Raw genomic sequence first — 19,414 nt, 5'->3', positions numbered from 1 at the left:
TTAGCAGGCAATCTGATGAACAGGGCAAAGTTACAGAAATGTTACTATAAAGTACGTCCCTACCGTCAAATAGTGTTTGCATTTCAAGGCTGCTTCATGGAGCAGCTAGTCCTGGAACCCACAGAGGGATAGGCAATTCTTGATTAGTCCTAAGTGGTGCACAGTATCTGGTCCAAGAGATGATTATAACATGATGGCTCAGTGATAGCAACCGTGATGTAATTAAATTGAACAACCTTGGGGGGGAATAACCAAAGAAACTCACCACGATAGCATTTAACTTCAACAAGGGGAGCTACACAAAAAAGAGGAGGCTAGTTAAATGGAAATAAAAAGGAACAGCCACAAGAGTGAAATGCCTGCAAGCTGCATGGAAACGATTTAAAACACCGTAAGAGGCCCAAACTAAATGTATACACACACCCCAAAAAAAACAAAAAAAAATGGAAAACTGTGACCACTGCTAAACAGCAGAGTAAAAAGGTTGATTAGAGGCCAAACGGCATCCTTTAAAAAATTGGAAGTCAAATCCTACTGAGGAAAATAGAAAGGAACAAACTCTGGCAAGTCAAGTGTGAAAGTATAAGGAGGCAGGCCCAAAATGAATTTGAAGGCTAACAAGCAAAAAACTAACAGTAAAAAGTTTTTTTTTTTTAGAAGTAGGGAGGCTGCCAAGCCACCAGTGGTGCCACTGGACCATCGGGGTGCTAAGGGAGCACCCAAGGAAGACAAGGTCATTGTGGAGAAGCTCAATGAATTCTTTGTATTGGTCTCCATGGCTGAGGAGGTGAGGGAGATTCCCACACTTGAGCCAATCTGGTTAGGTGACAAATCTGAGGAACTGTCCCACACTGAGATGTCAGTAGAGGAGGTTTTGGAACAAATTGATACATTAAACAGTACTAAGTCCCCAGGACCAGATGTGATACACCCAAGAGTTCTAGAGAAAGTCAAATATGAAATCCCAGAACTACTAACTGTGGTACATAACCTATTATGATGCCCTAGGACTTGAACTCAGGCCTACACATCCCCAGACAGCTGCCACATCCTGGCTTCCACCCAATAGCTATTGAACTCAAGTGGGCTGAAACACTACTGGGGTTATATGAAACACCCACGATCGCTCTGACTGGAGTACTGCCCGGCTCTGCTGATTGGTCCTACTACGCTATTTAAGCCAGGAGGCAGAACAGGATGTTTGTCTGAGCAACAAGGTGGTTTCCTGCTGTGGTTGCATTGGACCCTGCTTGTGCCTGCCTCCTGCACCCATCCCTGCTCCTGGTTCCTGCCTTACCCTCAGCTTCACTCTTCTTCCCACCATGCTCCTGCTCTGTGCTTGATCCTGGTCTCTCCTCCTGTCTTTATGCCTCACCTTCAATCCTCAGTGACCCATCCTGGCTTTGACCCCATCCTCTGACTTCTGATCCTGGCTCTGGAATTTGGCATCTGACCTTGGCTCTGACCTTCAGCTCCGATTCCTAGTTCTGACTCTGCCCTGACCCCAGGCTCTGATAACTGGTAGTTAACTGGTGCTGACCCTTGGCTTCATTCCCCAACCTGGATGACTGCTCCACCCTCTAGACTTGACTCCCGCTCTACTGGGCCAGACCACCTACACCCCAGTCCATAACACCTATCCGTTAAATCAGCCTCTGTAGCAGAAGACTGGAGGATAGGCTCTAGAGGTGATCCTGGCAATTACAGGCCAGTAAGCCTAACTTCAATACCAGGCACATTGAATTATCAGACACACAGATAAGCATGAATTGATGGGGAAGAGCCAACATGGCTTTTGTAAAGGGAAATCCTGCCTCACCGATCCATTAGAATTCTTTGAGGGAGTCACCAAGCAGTCACCTAGGGCACTAACATTTGGGGGGCAGTGACCGGATGTTCAGCCACCGTGGTTGTTAGCAGTATTTCGGGGGCGGGACCTTCCACCGCCTCTGTTGGGGGTGTCATTTTGGGGGCGGGACCTTCTGCCGCCTAGGGTGCCAAAAAGGCTGCCGGCGCTCCTGACTGTGACCTGGCAGAAGGAGGTAGCAGTGTGGCACTGCTCACCCCGTATGGTACAGATCAATTTAGATAATGTTTTCACCCCTCAGTCACAGGGCTGAGAAGGACAGGAACTGGCCCAAAAAAGGGACAAAATTGGCCTCACAGACACATTTAATCTCCCCTCCCCACCCTTTAGGATGGCGAATTACATTCTGCAAGAAAAAAACAACTTCATGTTCAGGTTGAATTTCTAACAACCCAGATTCCACAAGATCAGCAAAATGCCTCTTCCAAAAATAAGAGGTAGAAAATAAACTCACTATCTGCCCCACTCTGAGGCCCTACTTTGAGGCCCCACTTCTCTACCACAGCAGAAGTCCTGTTCAGAGCTCTGAATGACGCTCACCTCCACATTTATTGCTCAGGCCTGCCTCTGCTGTGGATCTTCTCATGAATAATAAGGTATGTCCTGGAACTAAAGCTTTTCCATCAGTTGGGGCATTTATAGGTAACCCGCCATGTGGATTCTTTGGTACCTACTAAGCTCTAAGCTGAGACAGAAGCTCTGGCTACAGTTGGGGCATTTATAGGGTCTTTCCAATGCATGGGCTCTCTCTCTAAAGAGCCCAAAATGCTCACAGTAGCATCTCCCAGAATTGGGTCACCTGTCAGGTTTACTCCTGGGCGTGGGTCCTCAGATGCCTGCTAAAATTTGGCCAGCCACTAAAACTCTTCCCACAATCGGGACAGTTATAGAGTCTCTCTCCTCTGGTGGACAACAAGGCTGGAACTTACACTGAAGCTCTTTCCACAATCATCACATCTATAGGGTCGCTCCCCGGTGTGGGTTCTCAGATGCTGGGCATGGTGGAGCTCTGACAGAAGCCCTTCCCGCAATGAACACACTTGTAGGGTTACTCGCCTGTGTGGATGCGCTCATGCCAGGTCAGGACGGAGGGATCACTGAAACACTTCCCGCAGTGGGCACATTTATGGGGTCAGTCCCGTGTGTGGATCCGTTCATGCTTGATCAGGACTGAGCGATCGGCGAAGGCCTTCCCACAGTGGGGGCATTTGTAGGGTCGCTCCCCTGTGTGGATCCTCTCGTGTTGCATAAGCACAGAGCGGTGTTTGAAGCTCTTTTCACACTCGGGACATTTATAGGGTCTCTCACCCGTGTGGACCCTCTGATGGTTGGTCAGCGAGGAGCTGTGGCAGAACACTTTCCCACAGACAGGGCATTTGTAGGGTTTCACGCCTGTGTGGATCCTCTGATGCTCTAGGAGGTTGGAGGTCTGAGCAAACCTCTTTCCACACTCATCACACCTGTAGGGTTTCTCGCCTGTGTGGGCCCTGCAGTGCTTCATCAGGCTCGAGTTTTGCCCAAAGCTCTTCCCGCACTGGGCACATGTGTAGGGTCGTTCCCCTGTGTGGCTCCTCTGATGGCGAAGGAGGTTGGAGCTGTCGGCAAAACTCTTCCCACACTGTAGGCATTTGTAGGGTCGCTCCCCCGTGTGGGTTCGCTGGTGCTCTAGGAACTTGGAGCTCTCAGCAAAGCTCTTCCCACACTCACACCCATAGGGTCGTTCCCCCGTGTGGCTCCTCTGATGGCGAAGGAGGTTGGAGTGGTCAACAAAGCTCTTCCCACATTTAAGGCATTTGTAGGGTCCCTCCTCCATGTGGGTTCGCTGGTGCCGCCTTAGGGTCGAGCTCTGCTTAAAGCTTTTCCTGCAGTCAGAACATTTATGGGGTTTTTCTTCCATGTCTCTCCCCTGGGATGGGGCGCGGGGGGGGGGGTGTCTCTCTCTGGTGCCAGCCAGCCCCGTACGGACTCAGGCTGGTGTCTCTCCCTGCTCAGGGCTTTGGGGCTCCCCGCCAGTGGCCTGGGCAGCTCTGGGCTCCAAGTCCCGGCCGGACGCGGATTCCCTCCTTTGTTCTCACCTCCGGGACAGGACGGAAACCCCGCACAGCTGATCTGGAAACCCCGCTCCGACTGCTGCCCAGGGCGGGCTCGTCTGGGGGGGGGCCTGCTGGGCTCAGCGGCACAGACCCCCCCGCGCTGCTCCAGACCTGGCTGGGGGGGGGTGTCTCTCCGCTACCAGCCGCGTTTCGGCTCCGACCCCCCCGGCCCTGCGGCCTCTCCCCGGCGCCCCCACTCACCGCCCAGCAGCCGGGCCGAGCCCTTCCCGGGCCCGCTGCCTGCAGACTGGGACTCGCCCCTCTCGGCGCTGCGAGCCAGGCTCGGAACCCAGGCGTCCGGAACTCCCGACCTGCCCTAGTCCAGCCCCCTTATGGCACCACGTGCCCCGGGAAGGGGCGGGGTTCGGATTAACCCTTCCCTGCCCAGGCGTCAGGGGCAAGGCTCTGGCGAGGGCGGGATTTATAGCCTGGGCATTAGCGCGTCGCACCGTCATGCTAGGACGCGCCCCCGGGAGCACTGGCAGGCAGCCAGCCCCTGTGCAAGGGAGCCCCGGCCCCGATCTCACTGAAGGCCTTATCCACCCTATGGATGTTCAAGCACAAATGGACACAGTCCCACAGGGATCCCTTCTCCCACGGAAAGTGCAGCTGGGCGAGATGTTGGGACCCTGAAGTTCCCTGGCAGCTGCATGGAATATTGGGGCCCTGAGGGTTCCGAGGTGAACAGAATGTTGGGGCTCTGAGGGTTCTGAAGCAACTGGATGGAATGTTGGGGCCCTCAGGGTTCTGAGGCAGTGGTGGGTGAGAAGCAGACAAACTTGATTCCACAGGAAGGGGTTTCATGCCTCACCCTTTGACCTGGGGAGGGGTGTGGCAGGGGCACCTATTGAGGCTCTCAGGATGGGATGGTGGAAGCTCACCCATATCTAAGGCACCCCTCCTCCAACCTAACGGTGGGAGCTACTGGACCCAGCTCTCAAATGATTTTGAGGGACAACTAGTGGAAAAAAAAACAGGGATACAAATCATAGGTTCAAAAACCTAGATCCAGCTAGGGCACCAAGCAGAGAACCCCAGACAGCGCTCACACCCATGCTCATGGCTCTGTAAAGAAGCGACCAATAATATCCCAGGTGGGCCGTGGGACTAGCGTGAAATATGCGCTTGCCCACCAAAGTTCCTCACCCTCCACGGGGGATAGGCGGTCCCACCACTTGGTGCTGGGGCAGGACACAAGGCTGAGGAAGTGAAGGGTGTGGAGCACAAGCCTCGACAGCTGTTTCCAAGGCACAGTTTGGAGCTGCATAACACACAGCTGGCTCAGGTGGTGCATAGAGGGTGGCAAGGGAGGCTCACGGGTCAGGGGCCTGATTGTACTTGGGGTGGATAGCTGAGGAGGCAGAAATGCCGCATGGATTCATACTTCCTGCTCCCCACCCTGAGAACTGCTTAGGAAGTTTGCCCATTGGAACTGGACTATGGCCACTACATCATTTCACTCTGGGGTCAATGAATGCTCAGCAGAAGGGCTTTGCATTAGGTAGGAAAGGCAACTATTAGTACTCAGCAGATGGGTCTAACAAATATTTATTAAGGCAAAACACTCAGCAAGTTGTGATCAACTACTTACAAGTGGGAAGCTCCTTAGGACAATTGCAGTCACTTCCAGCATCAAACAATACAGCTTCAACCTCCCTTTGTTATACAAACTTACTTATAATTTTTATTATTTTCTTATATACGTGTATTAGTCTCTCATTTCCATGTTAACTCTCCTCCCCCATCAGTACAAGTATAATGTTAGTTCAAACCGGTCTTTTCTAGCTTTTTAGTCACTGGATCTTTTCTTGTTCTCACGACCATGATTGCTCTGCAGTTTCTTACACGTACATAGCTCTGCTTCTGCTGTTAAACGGTATCAGAACAAACTCTTAAAATCCACAGCAGGCTTCTGCCTTCATTCCCAACAGCTCTAGTTCACATTTTGTGATTTTGTTTTGTATTGTGACCACCTCTCTCTTGTTTCTAGTGGAACGTCTATCTTTTCCCTCAGTAAACCTTTTGTTTTTATTAGAAGTGCTCACAAGTGCTATGCGAGTGGTGAGGTAAGGTCAGACTCGTAAATTGGGGTACACTGCTCCTTTGGGAGCAGAGGATCTGGGATTTCTGTGAGTAATCAGTGTCAGGGGCTGGATGTCACAAGGGGGATGCTTCAAGGAGACTACAGTGCACCTCTTGTTACCTGCAAAGTAAAGACAGAGCTAGCACAGCTCAGAAGAGAGTGTTTGGTGTCTGAGCAACATAACTCGGTTGACTTAATTTTTGAGTGTAGACCTGGATTTAGGAAGAAAAAATGAAATGGACAACTACAAAACGTGGAGCACTGGGTAGCAGTAATGCTACTGAAAAGAATCTGGGATTATAGTGAATCACAGATTGGATACGAGTCAATACAATACAGGCTAATATCGTGCTGGGATGTATTAACAGGAGTGTTGTACGTAAGATATGCGAGGTAACTGTCCTGCTCTGCTCAGCCCTGGTGAGGCCTCACCAGGATACCGTGTCCAGTTCTAGGCACCATACTTTAGGAGAGATGTGGACAAACTGGAGAGAATCCAGGAGGACAGTAACAAAAATGATCAAAGGTTTAGACAACGTGATCTATGAGGGGGAAAAACGGAGCATATTTAGACTTTACAAAAGAAGATGGGAGGGGAGGACCTAATAACATTTCAAATATAGCAAGGGCTATTATAAAGAGGACAGCGATCATTGTTCTCCATGTTCACCAATGGCAGGACAAGAAGTAATCAGCTCACTTTTCAGGCAGGGAGATGTTGGTTAGATATTGGGAAAATCTTTCTAACTCTAAGGATAGTTAAGCTCTGGACCAGGCTTCCAAGGGAGGCTGTGGCCCCCCTGTTACTGGAATTTTGGATGAACAGGTTGGACAAACACTGGTCAGGGATGATCTAGGCAAAATTGGTCCTGCCTCAGTGCAGGGGGCTGGACTGGATGAGCTCAGGGGGTCCCTTCCCGACCAACTTTTCTTTGCGAGGAATGAATGGTGGTGCTGTATTGCTCCCTGTCTCTCCAAAGATGGTTTGGGATGAGAAGAACCTAAATATATGGAGATATACACCTATCTCATAGAACTGGAAGGGACCCTGAAAGGCCATTGAGTCCAGCCCCCTGCTTTCACTAGCAGGACCAAGTACTGATTTTGCCCTAGATCCCTAAGTCACCCCCTCAAGGATTGAGCTCATTACCCTGTGTTTAACAGCCCAATGCTCAAACCACTAAGCTATCCCCCCTGAGCTCTACTGGAAGTACCTTGCCTGATACATCCTGGGATTGTGTTTGCCTTGTCAATGGTCACATGACATTGGGGCGCATAGGTATCCCAGCAATGGTGTTTATAAAACTAAAAGGTTAGGAAAGTAATCAAATGCCCTCCCCACTCTAACCAGTAGACCCCACATCATCCCAGAGCTGGGACGGAACCCAGACATCATGACTCCCAGCTCCTCCTCTAACCCACTAGATCCCACTCCCACAGCAGGGAATAGAATACAGGTGTCTTGACTCCCGGCCCCCTGTGTTAACACACTAGACCCAACTTCTCTCCAGGTGCAGGGGATAAAACCCAGGAGTCCCGACATTCATCCCTCCCGCTGTTCTATCCCATTAGACCCCACTCCCTTCCTAGAACTGGGAATAGAACCCAGGAATCCTGATAATCCAAGACCCCTGCTCTCGGCACCAAGGTCTGAGCTCCAAATTAAGCTTTCTTCCAAATGTATTCCTCAAGCCCATCCTGGGTATGTGTCTTCAGATGTCTCGTGAAATTTGGCCAGTCACTAAAGTGCTTCCCACAGTTGGGACATTTACCGGGTCACTCCCCTGTGTGGATCCTCTGGTGCATAATAAGCCTGGAGCGAACACTGAAGCTCTTCCCACATTCATCGCATGTAAAGGGTCGCTCCCCCGTATGGGTCCGCTGATGCTGGGTGTGGTTGGACTTCTGGCTGAAGCTCTTCCCGCAGATGACACATTTGTAGGGTCGCTCACCAGTATGGACCCTCCGATGGCCTGTCAGCGAGGAGCTGTGGCAGAACACTCTCCCGCAGTCGGGGCATTTGTAGGGTTTCACGCCTGTGTGGATCCTCTGGTGCTCCAGGAGGTTGGAAGTCTGAGCAAAGCTCTTCCCGCACTCATCACACCTGTAGGGTTTCTCACCTGTGTGGGCCCTGCAGTGCTTCATCAGGCTTGAGTTTTGCCCAAAGCTCTTCCCGCACTGGGCACACGTGTAGGGTCGCTCGCCCGTGTGGCTCCTCTGATGGCGAAGGAGGTTGGAGGGGTCGGCAAAGCTCTTCCCGCACTGGGTACACATGCAGGGTCGCTCGCCCGTGTGGCTCCTCTGATGGCGAAGGAGGCTGGAGCTGTCAGAAAAACTCTTCCCACACTGCAGGCATTTGTAGGGTCGCTCTCCTGTGTGGGTTCGCTGGTGTTCTAGGAGCTTGGCGCTGTCGGCAAAGCTTTTCCCGCACTCACACCCGTAGGGTCGCTCCCCGGTGTGGCTTCTCTGATGGCGAAGGAGCTTAGAGCTGTCGGCAAAACTCTTCCCACACTGGAGGCATTTGTAGGGTCGCTCCCCCGTGTGGGTTCGCTGGTGCCGCCTTAGGGTCGAGCTCTGCTTAAAGCTTTTCCTGCAGTCAGAACATTTAGGGGGGTTTTCTTCCATGAGGGCGGGGTCGTCTTTACACTGGAAGGGGTGGGGGGGGGGGGCAGTGTAACTCTGGTGCCAACCAGCCCCGAACGGACTCAGGCTGGTGTCTCTCCCAGCGCAGGGGTCTCCCCGCCAGTGGCCTGGGCAGCTCTGGGCTCCAAGTCCCGGCCGGACGCGGATTCCCTCCTTTGTTCTCACCTCCGGGACAGGACGGAAACCCCGCTCCGACTGCTGCCCAGGGCGAGCTCGGCTGGGGGGGCCCTGCTGGGCTCAGCGGCACAGACCCCCCGGCGCTGCTCCAGACCTGGCTGAGGGGGGGAGGGTCTCTCCGGTACCAGCCGCGTTTCGGCTCCGACCCCCCCGGCCCTGCGACTGCTTCCTCCAGGCAGCGATGTCCCGCCTCGGCCTCTCCCCGGCGCCCCCACTCACCGCCCGGCAGCCGGGGGGAGCCCTTCCCGGGCCCGCTGCCTGCAGACTGGGACTCGCCCCTCTCGGCGCTGCGAGCCAGGCTCGGAACCCAGGCGTCCGGAACTCCCGACCTGCCCTAGTCCAGCCCCCTTATGGCACCACGTGCCCCGGGAAGGGGCGGGGTTCGGATTAACCCTTCCCTGCCCAGACGTCAGGCGCAAGGCGCTGGCGAGGGCGGGATTTAGCTATAGCCTGGGCATTAGCGCGTCGCACCGTCATCCACCCAGGGGGGCACTGGCAGGTAGCCAGCCCCTGTGGAAGGGAGCCCCGGCCGGGATCTCACTGAAGGCCTTATCCACCCTATGGATGTTCAAGCGCAAATGGACACAGTCCCACAGGGATCCCTTATCCCAAGGAATGTGCAGCTGGATGAAATACTGGTTCTCTGCCCTGAAGTTTCTGTGGCAGCTGCACAGAATGTTGGGTTCCTGAGGGTTCCGAAGCAACTGGATGGAATGTTGGGGTCCTGCGGGTTCTGAGGCAGTGGATGACTGAGAAGCAGACAAACAGGTTCCACTGGAAGGGATTTCATGCCTGATCATTTGCTTTGGTGGGTACTGGGGATGGGTGGGCCTAAAGGGAGGGGCTACTGAACCCAGGGCTGATATTATTTTGAGGGACAGCAAGTTAAAAATACAGGGACATGAGTGAAAGTCACCATTTCAAAGACAAGGATTCAGAGGGGGGCGCTGAGCAAGGAATCGTGGACAGTGCCCTGCTCCTCAAAGCCATCCAGGGAGCCAGTGGACATGGACCTGAGGAACTCTGCCTGGAGATGTGATTTAAGGGAGGATTGGAAGTAGGCCCTGTACTTCCAGAGCACCTCGCTGTCCAGCTTCCTCCTCCTGGTCTGGTGGATGGTCATCTTGGCCAGCACCAGGAGGAGCTCCACAACATAGGGTACTGAGGTTTCTTTCTTTTGCTCTGTGCCATGGAGATGCTTGCCCCATGAGACAGCCAGTATTTTTCCAGCCCGAAGGGTCAAGATATACAAGGAGAGAAAAAAGGCTCCTCCCCACCTCTTTCCTGTCCCTTGTCTGGACTGATGAATTCTAACAAGGGAATTCTGAACAAAAAGACTGAGGTCCCGCCCCCCCCCCCACCCCACCCCAAACTACTTGGGCAATCCAGAGAGATTTACAGAAAACCGGCAGATTTAACATCCCTGCTATCTTCTGGACTATATGCTATATAATTCAACTGTAATGTACTTTATCTGTTTAATCTTTTAATAACTCTCATTTCTTTTTCTTAGTTAATAACCTCTAGACCGCTTACTAAAGAATTGGCTATCGGCATGGTTTTTTATTTATGATATGAAGAATCCATTGACCTTGGTAAGTGGCTGGCCCCCCAGGGCTGGATGAACCTGATGTGTGGCGAATTTAGTTTTAATAAGCTTTCATCACAAAGTCCAGTTTGTCTGGGTGGTAAAAAGAAAGTTGGGGGTTGGACTGTCTAAGGGAATTGTCTGTGGCTTCAAGGTAAAACTAATACAGTGTTCCAGGAGTGACTTTTGTTACTGGCTTGGTGAAATCTAATGCAAAAATATACCACCGTTTTTTTGGGAGGGAAGGTTTGCCCTGTTTCTGACAGTCTGCTCTGAGTTTGGCATTTTCAGCTGGGACCTAGGCCAGGCACCATGACAGCTGGGTCCACATGCGCTTGAACATCTGCAGGGATGAGGTCCTGGATGGCTCCCCAGGGACGTCTGCACCCCGTGCCTCCTTCCAGAAGGGTTAGCTGTGTCCCAGACACCCCTCGTCCTCTAGCCGGTGCCAGCCTAGAACCAAGCTATTGCATAACGTCTGAGCAGTGTTTTACAGCTCAGGCGCTTTCCTGCCTCCCCCACCCCCATCAGCTGATGATGTGACCAGCTGGGCTCTGGGTGGTAAAGGGGGACAGTGGCGAGTCCCCGTCTGCAGCCCCAGGCCCAGGAGGGGATCGCCCCGGCCAGGCAGTGAGCGAGGGTTCCAAGAAGATGCAGTCTCAGCGATGGGGGATCTGGGGAGGGAGAGAAATAGCAGCAGAGGTAAGAAATCTCTGCCTGGAGGAAGTGTGCATGTGTGGAGGGGACAGGTCGGGATCTGAGCTAAACAGGGACTGGAGACACACACACACACACACCGCGGGCTCCGGAGCAGCAAGGGGAGGGAGTTTGGGGAGCTGAACCCACCCACCCAGCCAGCTCTTGGGCAGCAGTGAAGCAGGAAAGATTTGGCTGTATTCATCTGCTGCTCAGCTGTGGTTTATTCTCTTCCAGGAGATGAGGAGGAGAGCATCAGGAGGAGACATCAGCGAGAGTCAGGGCAGAGCAGGACTGCAGTGGGGAAACCCTCGCGCAGCATGGAGAAGACTTCAGCCAAACCAAAGCCAACCCTATCACCATGGGAGAAAAAGCCCACAAATGTTCCGAATGTGGGCAAATCTTTAGCCGAAGATCAAACCTTCACAGGCACTAGAGGATCTATACTGGGGATCGACCTTACAAATGCCATCAGTGTGGGAAGAGCTTTGCTGACAGCTTCAATCTCTTTCACCATCAGAGGAGCCACACGGGGGAGCGACCCTACATGTGTGCCCAGTGCAGGAAGAGCTTCTGTCAGAGCATGACCCTAATCAAGCATAGCAGGACCCACACGGGCCAGAGGCCCTATGGGTGTGGTGAGTGCGGGAAGAGCTTTGCTCAGACCTCCAACCTCCTGGAGCACCAGAGGATCCACACGGGCGTGAAACCCTACAACTGCCCGAACTGCGGGAGAGTGTTCTGCCACAGCTCCTCACTGGCAGACCATCGGAGGGTCCATACTGGTGAGCGACCTTACAAATGTGTCATCTGCGAGAAGAGCTTCAGCCAGAGGTCCAACCACATCCAGCATAAGCAGTCCCACACAGGGGAGTGACCCTTTACATGCGATGAATGTGGGAAGAGCTTCAGTGTTCGCTCCAGGCTTATTATGCACCAGAGGATCCACACAGGGGAGTGACCCGGTAAATGTCCCAACTATGGGAAGCACTTTAGTGACTGGCCAAATTTCACAAGACATCTGAAGACACATACCCAGGATGGACCCGAGAAATACATTTGGAAGAAAGCTTAATTTGGAGCTCAGACCTTGATGAGAGCAGGGGTCTTGGATTATCAGGACTCCTAGATTCTATTTCCAGTTCTAGGAAGGGAGTGGGGCCTAATGGGATAGAACAGCGGGAGGGATGAGCGTCGGGATTCCTGGGTTTTATTCCCCACACTGGGAGAGAAATTGGGCCTAGTGTGTTAACACAGGGGGCCGGGAGTCAAGACACCTGTATTTTGTTCCCTGCTATGAGAGTTGGGATCTAGTGGGTTAGAGGAGGAGCTGGGAGTCAGGATGTCTGGGTTCCATCCCAGCTCTGGGATGATGTGGGGTCTACTGGTTAGAGTGGGGAGGGCATTTGATTACTTTCCTAACCTTTTAGTTTTATAAACACCATTGCTGGGATACCTATGCGCCTCAATGTCATGTGGCCATGCAAAAGGCAAACACAATCCCAGGATGTATCAGGCAAGGTACTTCCAGTAGAGGTTCTTCTCATCCCAATCCATCTTTGGAGACCCAGGGAGCAATACAGTGTCACCATTAATTCCTGTCATAGAAAACCATCCAAGACAGATGGCTGTCCAGCCTCCTTTTGAAAACCTCCGGTGGACGAGCTTCCACCACTTCCCTAGGCAGTTTAGCGTTTTCATATCTTGTTCTCTTGACGCCTCTTCTCGTTGTTGAGCTGCTTCTTTGCAGAACTTTTGCTTGTCCAATCTTTGTGATTTCTTCACTCCTTTGTGGAACACTTTTTCTTCTTCCACTTTCCATTTTTCCTGCATGGTTCTTGTTCTGTTACTTATCCAGTTTTTCCTTGTGTGCTTACACCTTCCCAATAACTTCTGCCGCTGTATTTTATATATCTTCCTTGAATGGTTCCCATTCGGTCTGTAGTGAGATTTCTTCATCATCACAAATTAATAACCTGAAATCCCCACCCCCACCAAGCATGGCCTTGTGTGTCTCCCTCATGGAGTATTCCTTTAATTTATCAAAATCAAATTTGGCCCAATTGCACCCATCTCTTTCGTGGACTTTCACTTAATCATTCCCATGAGTAGCTTGTGATCCCTTCCACTCTCTAGACTCTAACATCCAACAGTGGCCATGTGGGCCTTTCGCTGATAAGAATCAGGTCAGTCAGGTTTTTGGTTTGATCAGCTGGTGAATTCCATGTAGCTGTGTGCATAACTCGGGGAGGAAACCAAGCATGGCCAGTCATCAGGTTGTGTATCTCACAGCAAGTTCTTAACCTTTCCCCATTATCGTTTGCTCTCTCAATTCCATGTAGTCCAACATTATTCATTTGCTTATCATGTCGGCTAACAATTGCGATGGTTCTCTCTGGGTATCCAGGATTGTAAGTCACCCTATTACCCTCCTGCCTCTGGTGAGAGGGAGTCTTGCCTGTGGTAGCTGGGAGTTAACTCCCTATCACCACCATCCTTCAGCCACCAAACACTCTCCTCTGGGCTATGCCAGCCCTGTCTTTACCTTGCAGGTAAATAAGAGGTTCACTCTAGTCTCCTTGACGCATTCCCGTTGTGACATACAGCCCCTGACACTGGAGTAGTGTAGCCCAATTTACGAGTCTGACCTTGCCTCACCACTTTCAGAGCACTTATAATAAAACAAAAGGTTTCCACTAGAAACAAGAGAGAGGTGGTCACAGTACAAAATAAAATCACAAAACGTGAACTAGAGCTGTTGGGAATGAAGGCAGAAGCCTGCTGTGGATTTTAAGAGTTTGTTCTGATACCATTTAACAGCAGAAGCAGAGCTATGTATGTGTAAGAAACTGCAGAGCAATCATGGTCGTGAGAACAAGAAAAGATCCAGTGACTAAAAAGCTAGAAAAGACCGGTTTGAACTAACATTAAACTTGTACTGATGAGAGAGGAGAGTTAACATGGAAATGAGAAACTAATACACATATATAAGAAAAGAATAAAAATTATAAGTAAGTTTGCAAAGAGTCCTGTGGCACCTTATAGACTAACAGACATATTGGAGCATGAGCTTTCATGGGTGAATACCCACTTTGTCGGATGCAGGTGCCACAGGACTCTTTGCTGCTTTTACAAATCCAGACTAACACGGCTACCCCTCTGATAAGTAAGTTTGTGTAACAAAGGGAGGTTGAAGTTGTATTGTCTGATGCTGGAAGAGGAGCTTCCCACTTGTAAGTAGTTGATCACAACTTGCTGAGTGTTTTGCCTTAATAAATATTTGTTAGACCCATCTGCTGAGTACTAATAGTTGCCTTTCCTACCTAATGCAAAGCCCTTCTGCTGATCATTCATTGACCCCAGAGTGAAATGATGTAGTGGCCATAGTCCAGTTCCAATGGACAAACTTCCTAAGCAGTTGTCGGGGTGGGGAGCAGGAAGTATGAATCCATGAGACATTTCTGCCTCCTCAGCTATCCACCCCAAGTACAATCAGGCCCCTGACCCATGAGCCTCCCTTGCCACCCTCTGTGCACCACCTGAGCCAGCTGTGTGATATGCAGCTGGCCCACCTCTGAACTGTGCCTTGGAAACAGCTGTCGAGGCTTGTGCTCCACACCCTTCACTTCCTCAGCCTTGTGTCCTGCCCCAGCACCAAGTGGTCGGACGGCCTATCCCCTGTGGAGGGTGAGGAACTTTGGTGGGCAAGTGCATATTTCACGCTAGTCCCACGGCCCACCGGGGATATTAGTTGGTCACTTCTTCACAGAGCCATGAGCATGGGTGTGAGCGCTGTCTGGGGTTCTCTGCTTGGTGCCCCACCTGGATCTAGGTTTTTGAACCTATGACTTGGATCCCTGGTGGGTTTTTTTCACTTGTCCCTCAAAATCATTTGAGAGCTGGGTCCAGTAGCAAACCCTGTTAGGCTGGAGGAGGGGTGCCTTAGATATGGGTGGGCTTGCACCATCCCCTCCTGAGAGCCTCAATAGTTACCCCCCGCACACCCTTCCCCAGGTCAAAGGGTGAGGCATGAAACCCCTTCCTGTGGAATCAAGTTTTATCTGCTTCTCACCCACCACTGCCTCAGAACCCTGAGGGCCCCAACATTCCATCCAGTTGCTTCAGAACCCTCAGAGCCCCAACATTCTGTTCACCTGCCTCGGACCCCTCATGGCCCCAATGTTCCGTGTAGCTGCCAGGGAACCTTCAGGGTCCCAACATCTCGCCCAGCTGCACTTTCCCTGGGAGAAGGGATCCCTGTGGAACTGTGTCCATCTGCGCTCGAACATCCATGGGGTGGACGAGACCTTGGGTGAGATCCCGGCCGGGGCTCCCTTGCACAGGGGCTGGCTGCCTGCCAGTGCCCCCCTGGGTGGATGACGGTGCGACGCGCTAATGCCCAGGCTATAGCTAAATCTCGCCAGCGCCTTGCCCCTGACGCCTGGGCAGGGAAGGGTTAATCCGAACCCCGCCCCTTCCCGGGGCACGTGGTGCCATAAAGGGGCTGGAATAGGGCAGGTCGGGAGCGCTCCGGACGCCTGGGTTCCGAGACTGGCTCGCAGCGCCGAGAGGGGCGAGTCCCAGTCTGCAGGCAGCGGGCCCGGGAAGGGCTCGGCCCGGCCGGCCGGGCGGGCGGTGAGTGGGGGCGCCGGGGAGAGGCCGAGGCAGGACATCGCTGCCTGGAGGAAGTGGTCGCAGGGCCGGGGGGGTCGGAGCCGAAACGCGGCTGGTACCGGAGAGACACCCCCCCCCCCGCAGCCAGGTCTGGAGCAGCGCGGGGGGTCTGTGCCGCTGAGCCCAGCAGGGCCCCCCCAGCCGAGCCCGCCCTGGGCAGCAGTCGGAGCGGGGTTTCCGTCCTGTCCCGGAGGTGAGAACAAAGGAGGGAATCCGCGTCCGGCCGGGACTTGGAGCCCAGAGCTGCCCAGGCCACTGGCGGGGAGCCCCAAAGCCCTGAGCAGGGAGAGACACCAGCCTGAGTCCGTACGGGGCTGGCTGGCACCAGAGAGAGACACCCCCCCGCCCCCCATCCCAGGGGAGAGACATGGAAGAAAACCCCCATAAATGTTCTGACTGCAGGAAAAGCTTTAAGCAGAGCTCGACCCTAAGGCGGCACCAGCGAACCCACACGGGGGAGCGACCCTACAAATGCCTCCAGTGTGGGAAGAGCTTTGCTGACAGCTCCAACCTCCTTCGCCATCAGAGGAGCCACACGGGGGAGCGACCCTACACATGTGCCCAGTGCGGGAAGAGCTTCGGGCACAACGCGACCCTGATCAAGCACTGCAGGACCCACACGGGCGAGAGACCCTACAGATGTGATGAGTGCGGGAAGAGCTTCTCAGAAAGCTCCAAGCTCCTAGAGCACCAGAGGATCCACACAGGCCTGAAACCCTACAAATGCCTTAACTGTGGGAAAGTGTTCTGCCACAGCTCCTCCCTGACCAACCATCAGCGGGTCCACACAGGTGAGAGACCCTATAAATGCCCTGAGTGCGAGAAGACTTTTGGACGCCGCTCCATGCTCGTTCGACACATGAGGATCCACACAGGGGAGCGACCTTACAAATGCCCCCACTGTGGGAAGGCATTTGCCGTTCTCTCAGTCCTGATCCAGCATGAGCGGATCCACACGGGGGAGAAACCCCACAAATGTGCCCACTGCGGGAAGTGTTTCAGCGATCCTTCCGTCCTGACCCGGCATGAGCGCATCCACACAGGCGAGCGACCCTACAAGTGTGTTCATTGCGGGAAGGGCTTCAGTCAGAGCTCCACCCATGCCCAGCATCTGAGAACCCACACCGGGGAGCGGCCCTATAGATGTGATGAGTGTGGGAAGAGCTTCAGTGTAAGTTCCAGCCTTGTTGTCCACCAGAGGATCCACACAGGAGAGAGACCCTACAAATGTCCCGATTGTGGGAAGAGCTTTAGTGGCTGGCCAAATTTTAGCAGGCATCTGAGGACCCACGCCCAGGAGTAAACCTGACAGGTGACCCAATTCTGGGAGATGCTACTGTGAGCACTCTGGGCTCTTTAGAGAGAGAACCCATGCATTGGAGAGATGCTGTAAATGCCCCAACTGTAGCCAGAGCTTCTGTCTCCGCTCAGAGCTTCATAGGTACCAGAAAATCCACATGGGGGGGTAACCCTATAAATGCTCCAACTGATGAAAGAGCTTTAATCCCAGGATGTACCTTGATCATCAGAGGATCCACAGCAGAGACAGGCCTGAGAAATAAACGTGGAGGTAAGCATCATTCAGAGCTCCGAACAAGACTTTTGCTGTGGCAGAGGAGTGGGGCCTCCGGGTTAGAGTGGGGCAGATAGTGAGTTTCTTTTCTACCCCTTATTTTTGGAAGAGCCATTGTGTTGATCTTGTGCAATCTGAGTTGTTAAATTCAACTTGAACGTGAAGTTGTCTTTTCTTGCAGAATGTAACTTTTCTTCACATGATCATAAAAGGGGGGAGTATCAACTGTGTCTGTGAGGCTAATCTTGTCCTCTTGAGGGTCAGTTCCTGTGTACCATTGATCAGAACCAAATGGGGTTAGCAGTGCCCTACAATTGCCTGGTCTGCACTACAGAGGTAGGTCGACGTGAGGCAGCTTAGGTCTACCTAGCTTTGTAAGCATCTATACTGACATGTAGCTCCCACCAACTTAACTCTACCTCCCTGAGAGGGTTAGTGCTTAGGCTGATGTAGTTAGGTTGACACAGTGTCAGTGTGGACACTGCATTGCTTACATCGATAGTTGCTGCCTTTCAGAAATCATCCCCCAATGCCCGACCCTGGCAGTTAAATTGGTGCAAGCACTTCTATTGAAGATGATGTGCACAGCCGATGCAAGGAGCGTAGTGTGGACATGTAAAACCGATTCAATTACTGCAGTGGCTGTACTCAACTTGGGTCGGCTTAATTTTGTAGTGTAGATTTGCCCTGTGTCAAACTTCCCACACTGCTACCCCCTTCTACCAGGACACAGTCCGGATCCAATGCACAAATACCTTCACGAAAGGACAGGCAGGGAGAGGAATGGGGTGTCTGTCTTCTGGGGACACTTCTCCAGGGCAGACACTGAGATATGGGCCCTTTCCCAGGGCAGCCTGTTCAGTTGCTCCTCCCAAGGAAGCAGAGTTAGAGCAATGCTGAGCTCTTTTGGAAAATAGCACCCGTAAGGCTCAACAGCAGAAGTTCTTCCCCTCCTGTGGACATATGTTAGGTTGTTTAGGAAATTATTTAGTAATTTTAAGTATAAATACTCTTGTTTTACAGGGAAAGATCAAATGCACAGACGAGGGAATGCCCTTCACTATTCCTTGTAAATCCAGCAATTCTTTACAGCTGGGATGTTGGTACTTAACTCCCGCAGGGTCCTTGGAAAATCCCAGCATGCATCATCACCTCTAAGAAACAGTGGGTGGGAAATTTAAAAATAATCCTCAGGAGAAATTATTCCCTCATGAGATGGGATCTGTTCTCTGCAAAGTGTGTTCTTTCAGGCTTATTGCATCACAGTACATGAACACACAGATACATACACACACACACACAGAGCATTCAGATGTTGCAGCCAGCACAATGGATGTCACCACACTGAAGCAGCTAGAATTTGTTTTCAAAACCCCTCTACTTGCTTCGTGACTCAAATAGCTCCAAGGTTCTTTTGTACCTCGAGATCATGTACCTTGACTTTGTGCTTCCTGGTTTTCAGAGATTTAGGTTCAGCCACTCTGAAAGGGGATGGGGCAACATTAATCAAGTTGTGAGGCATTTAAATAAGCGGTGGGCATATAGGTCCCTTCTTGAGGCCCATGAAGGTGCAGGGATAGGCACTAAGGCCGCCTCCTTGGGCCACTTCCTACCTCCTTTTTCCTGCACCAGGATGCAGGATGTCCACATAAGCACCAGTCTGCAGGTTGCCTACCTGCCTCCAACTCATAGGGGCTTCCGCTCACTGACATTCCTTTTCCCAGACAGGGCCTGGCTGCATTCTGTCCTGGAGGAGGTCCTTCTCCCTGCCCTGTCCAGCCCCCATTGAGCCGCTGGCTCCCTTTTAAACCCCGCCTCCAACTGGAGCATGCTCAGCAAGGGTGGAGGGGCGGGGCCTCCTGAGCCCGAAGCTGCTCTTGAATCCACTGCTGTCCAGTGAGGGATTTCTACATCCCATCACAACATCCCAGAAGGATGTTTGCTTTTTTTGCTACAGTGTTACATTGTTGACTCATATTTAGCCTGTGATCCACTATGACCCTGGGATCCTTTTCTGCAG

The 19,414-nt window shown here is 52.3% G+C and overlaps 2 protein-coding genes and 1 pseudogene across 2 annotated transcripts; 2 read left to right on the top strand and 1 right to left on the bottom strand.

Annotated features, from left to right (window-relative positions):
* Positions 1 to 255: 255 nt before the first annotated feature.
* Positions 256 to 8,668, bottom strand: LOC120404077 (annotated as a pseudogene).
* Positions 8,669 to 11,116: 2,448 nt separating this feature from the next.
* LOC120404076 (zinc finger protein interacting with ribonucleoprotein K-like) lies at positions 11,117 to 12,024 on the top strand. The gene is made up of 3 exons (XM_039536084.1): positions 11,117 to 11,153; positions 11,385 to 11,539; positions 11,668 to 12,024. The coding sequence occupies exons 1-3, from the start codon at positions 11,117 to 11,119 to the stop codon at positions 12,022 to 12,024; spliced, it is 549 nt and encodes a 182-aa protein (XP_039392018.1).
* Positions 12,025 to 15,920: 3,896 nt separating this feature from the next.
* Positions 15,921 to 17,619, top strand: LOC120403196 (zinc finger protein 572-like). The gene is made up of 2 exons (XM_039534046.1): positions 15,921 to 16,150; positions 16,182 to 17,619. The coding sequence occupies exon 2, from the start codon at positions 16,189 to 16,191 to the stop codon at positions 17,122 to 17,124; it is 936 nt and encodes a 311-aa protein (XP_039389980.1). The 5' UTR covers positions 15,921 to 16,150; positions 16,182 to 16,188; the 3' UTR covers positions 17,125 to 17,619.
* Positions 17,620 to 19,414: the final 1,795 nt, after the last annotated feature.

This window comes from Mauremys reevesii, linkage group 4 (genome assembly GCF_016161935.1).
Source record: "Mauremys reevesii isolate NIE-2019 linkage group 4, ASM1616193v1, whole genome shotgun sequence".
Lineage (NCBI taxonomy): Eukaryota > Metazoa > Chordata > Testudines > Geoemydidae > Mauremys > Mauremys reevesii.
Note: the sequence above shows the minus strand (reverse complement) of the source record. Positions and strands in the feature narration are given on the sequence as shown.

What these genes read in the sequence shown, in the direction of transcription:
- LOC120403196 (XM_039534046.1), top strand. Translation starts at nt 16,189, where the DNA reads ATGGAAGAAAACCCCCATAAATGTTCTGACTGCAGGAAAAGCTTTAAG.
- LOC120404076 (XM_039536084.1), top strand. Translation starts at nt 11,117, where the DNA reads ATGGGGGATCTGGGGAGGGAGAGAAATAGCAGCAGAG. An exon ending in GGAGAGAAATAGCAGCAGAG is followed by an intron (nt 11,154 to 11,384) that starts GTAAGAAATCTC and finishes ATTCTCTTCCAG; the next exon opens with GAGATGAGGAGGAGAGCATC. An exon ending in AGCCCACAAATGTTCCGAAT is followed by an intron (nt 11,540 to 11,667) that starts GTGGGCAAATCT and finishes TTTCACCATCAG; the next exon opens with AGGAGCCACACGGGGGAGCG.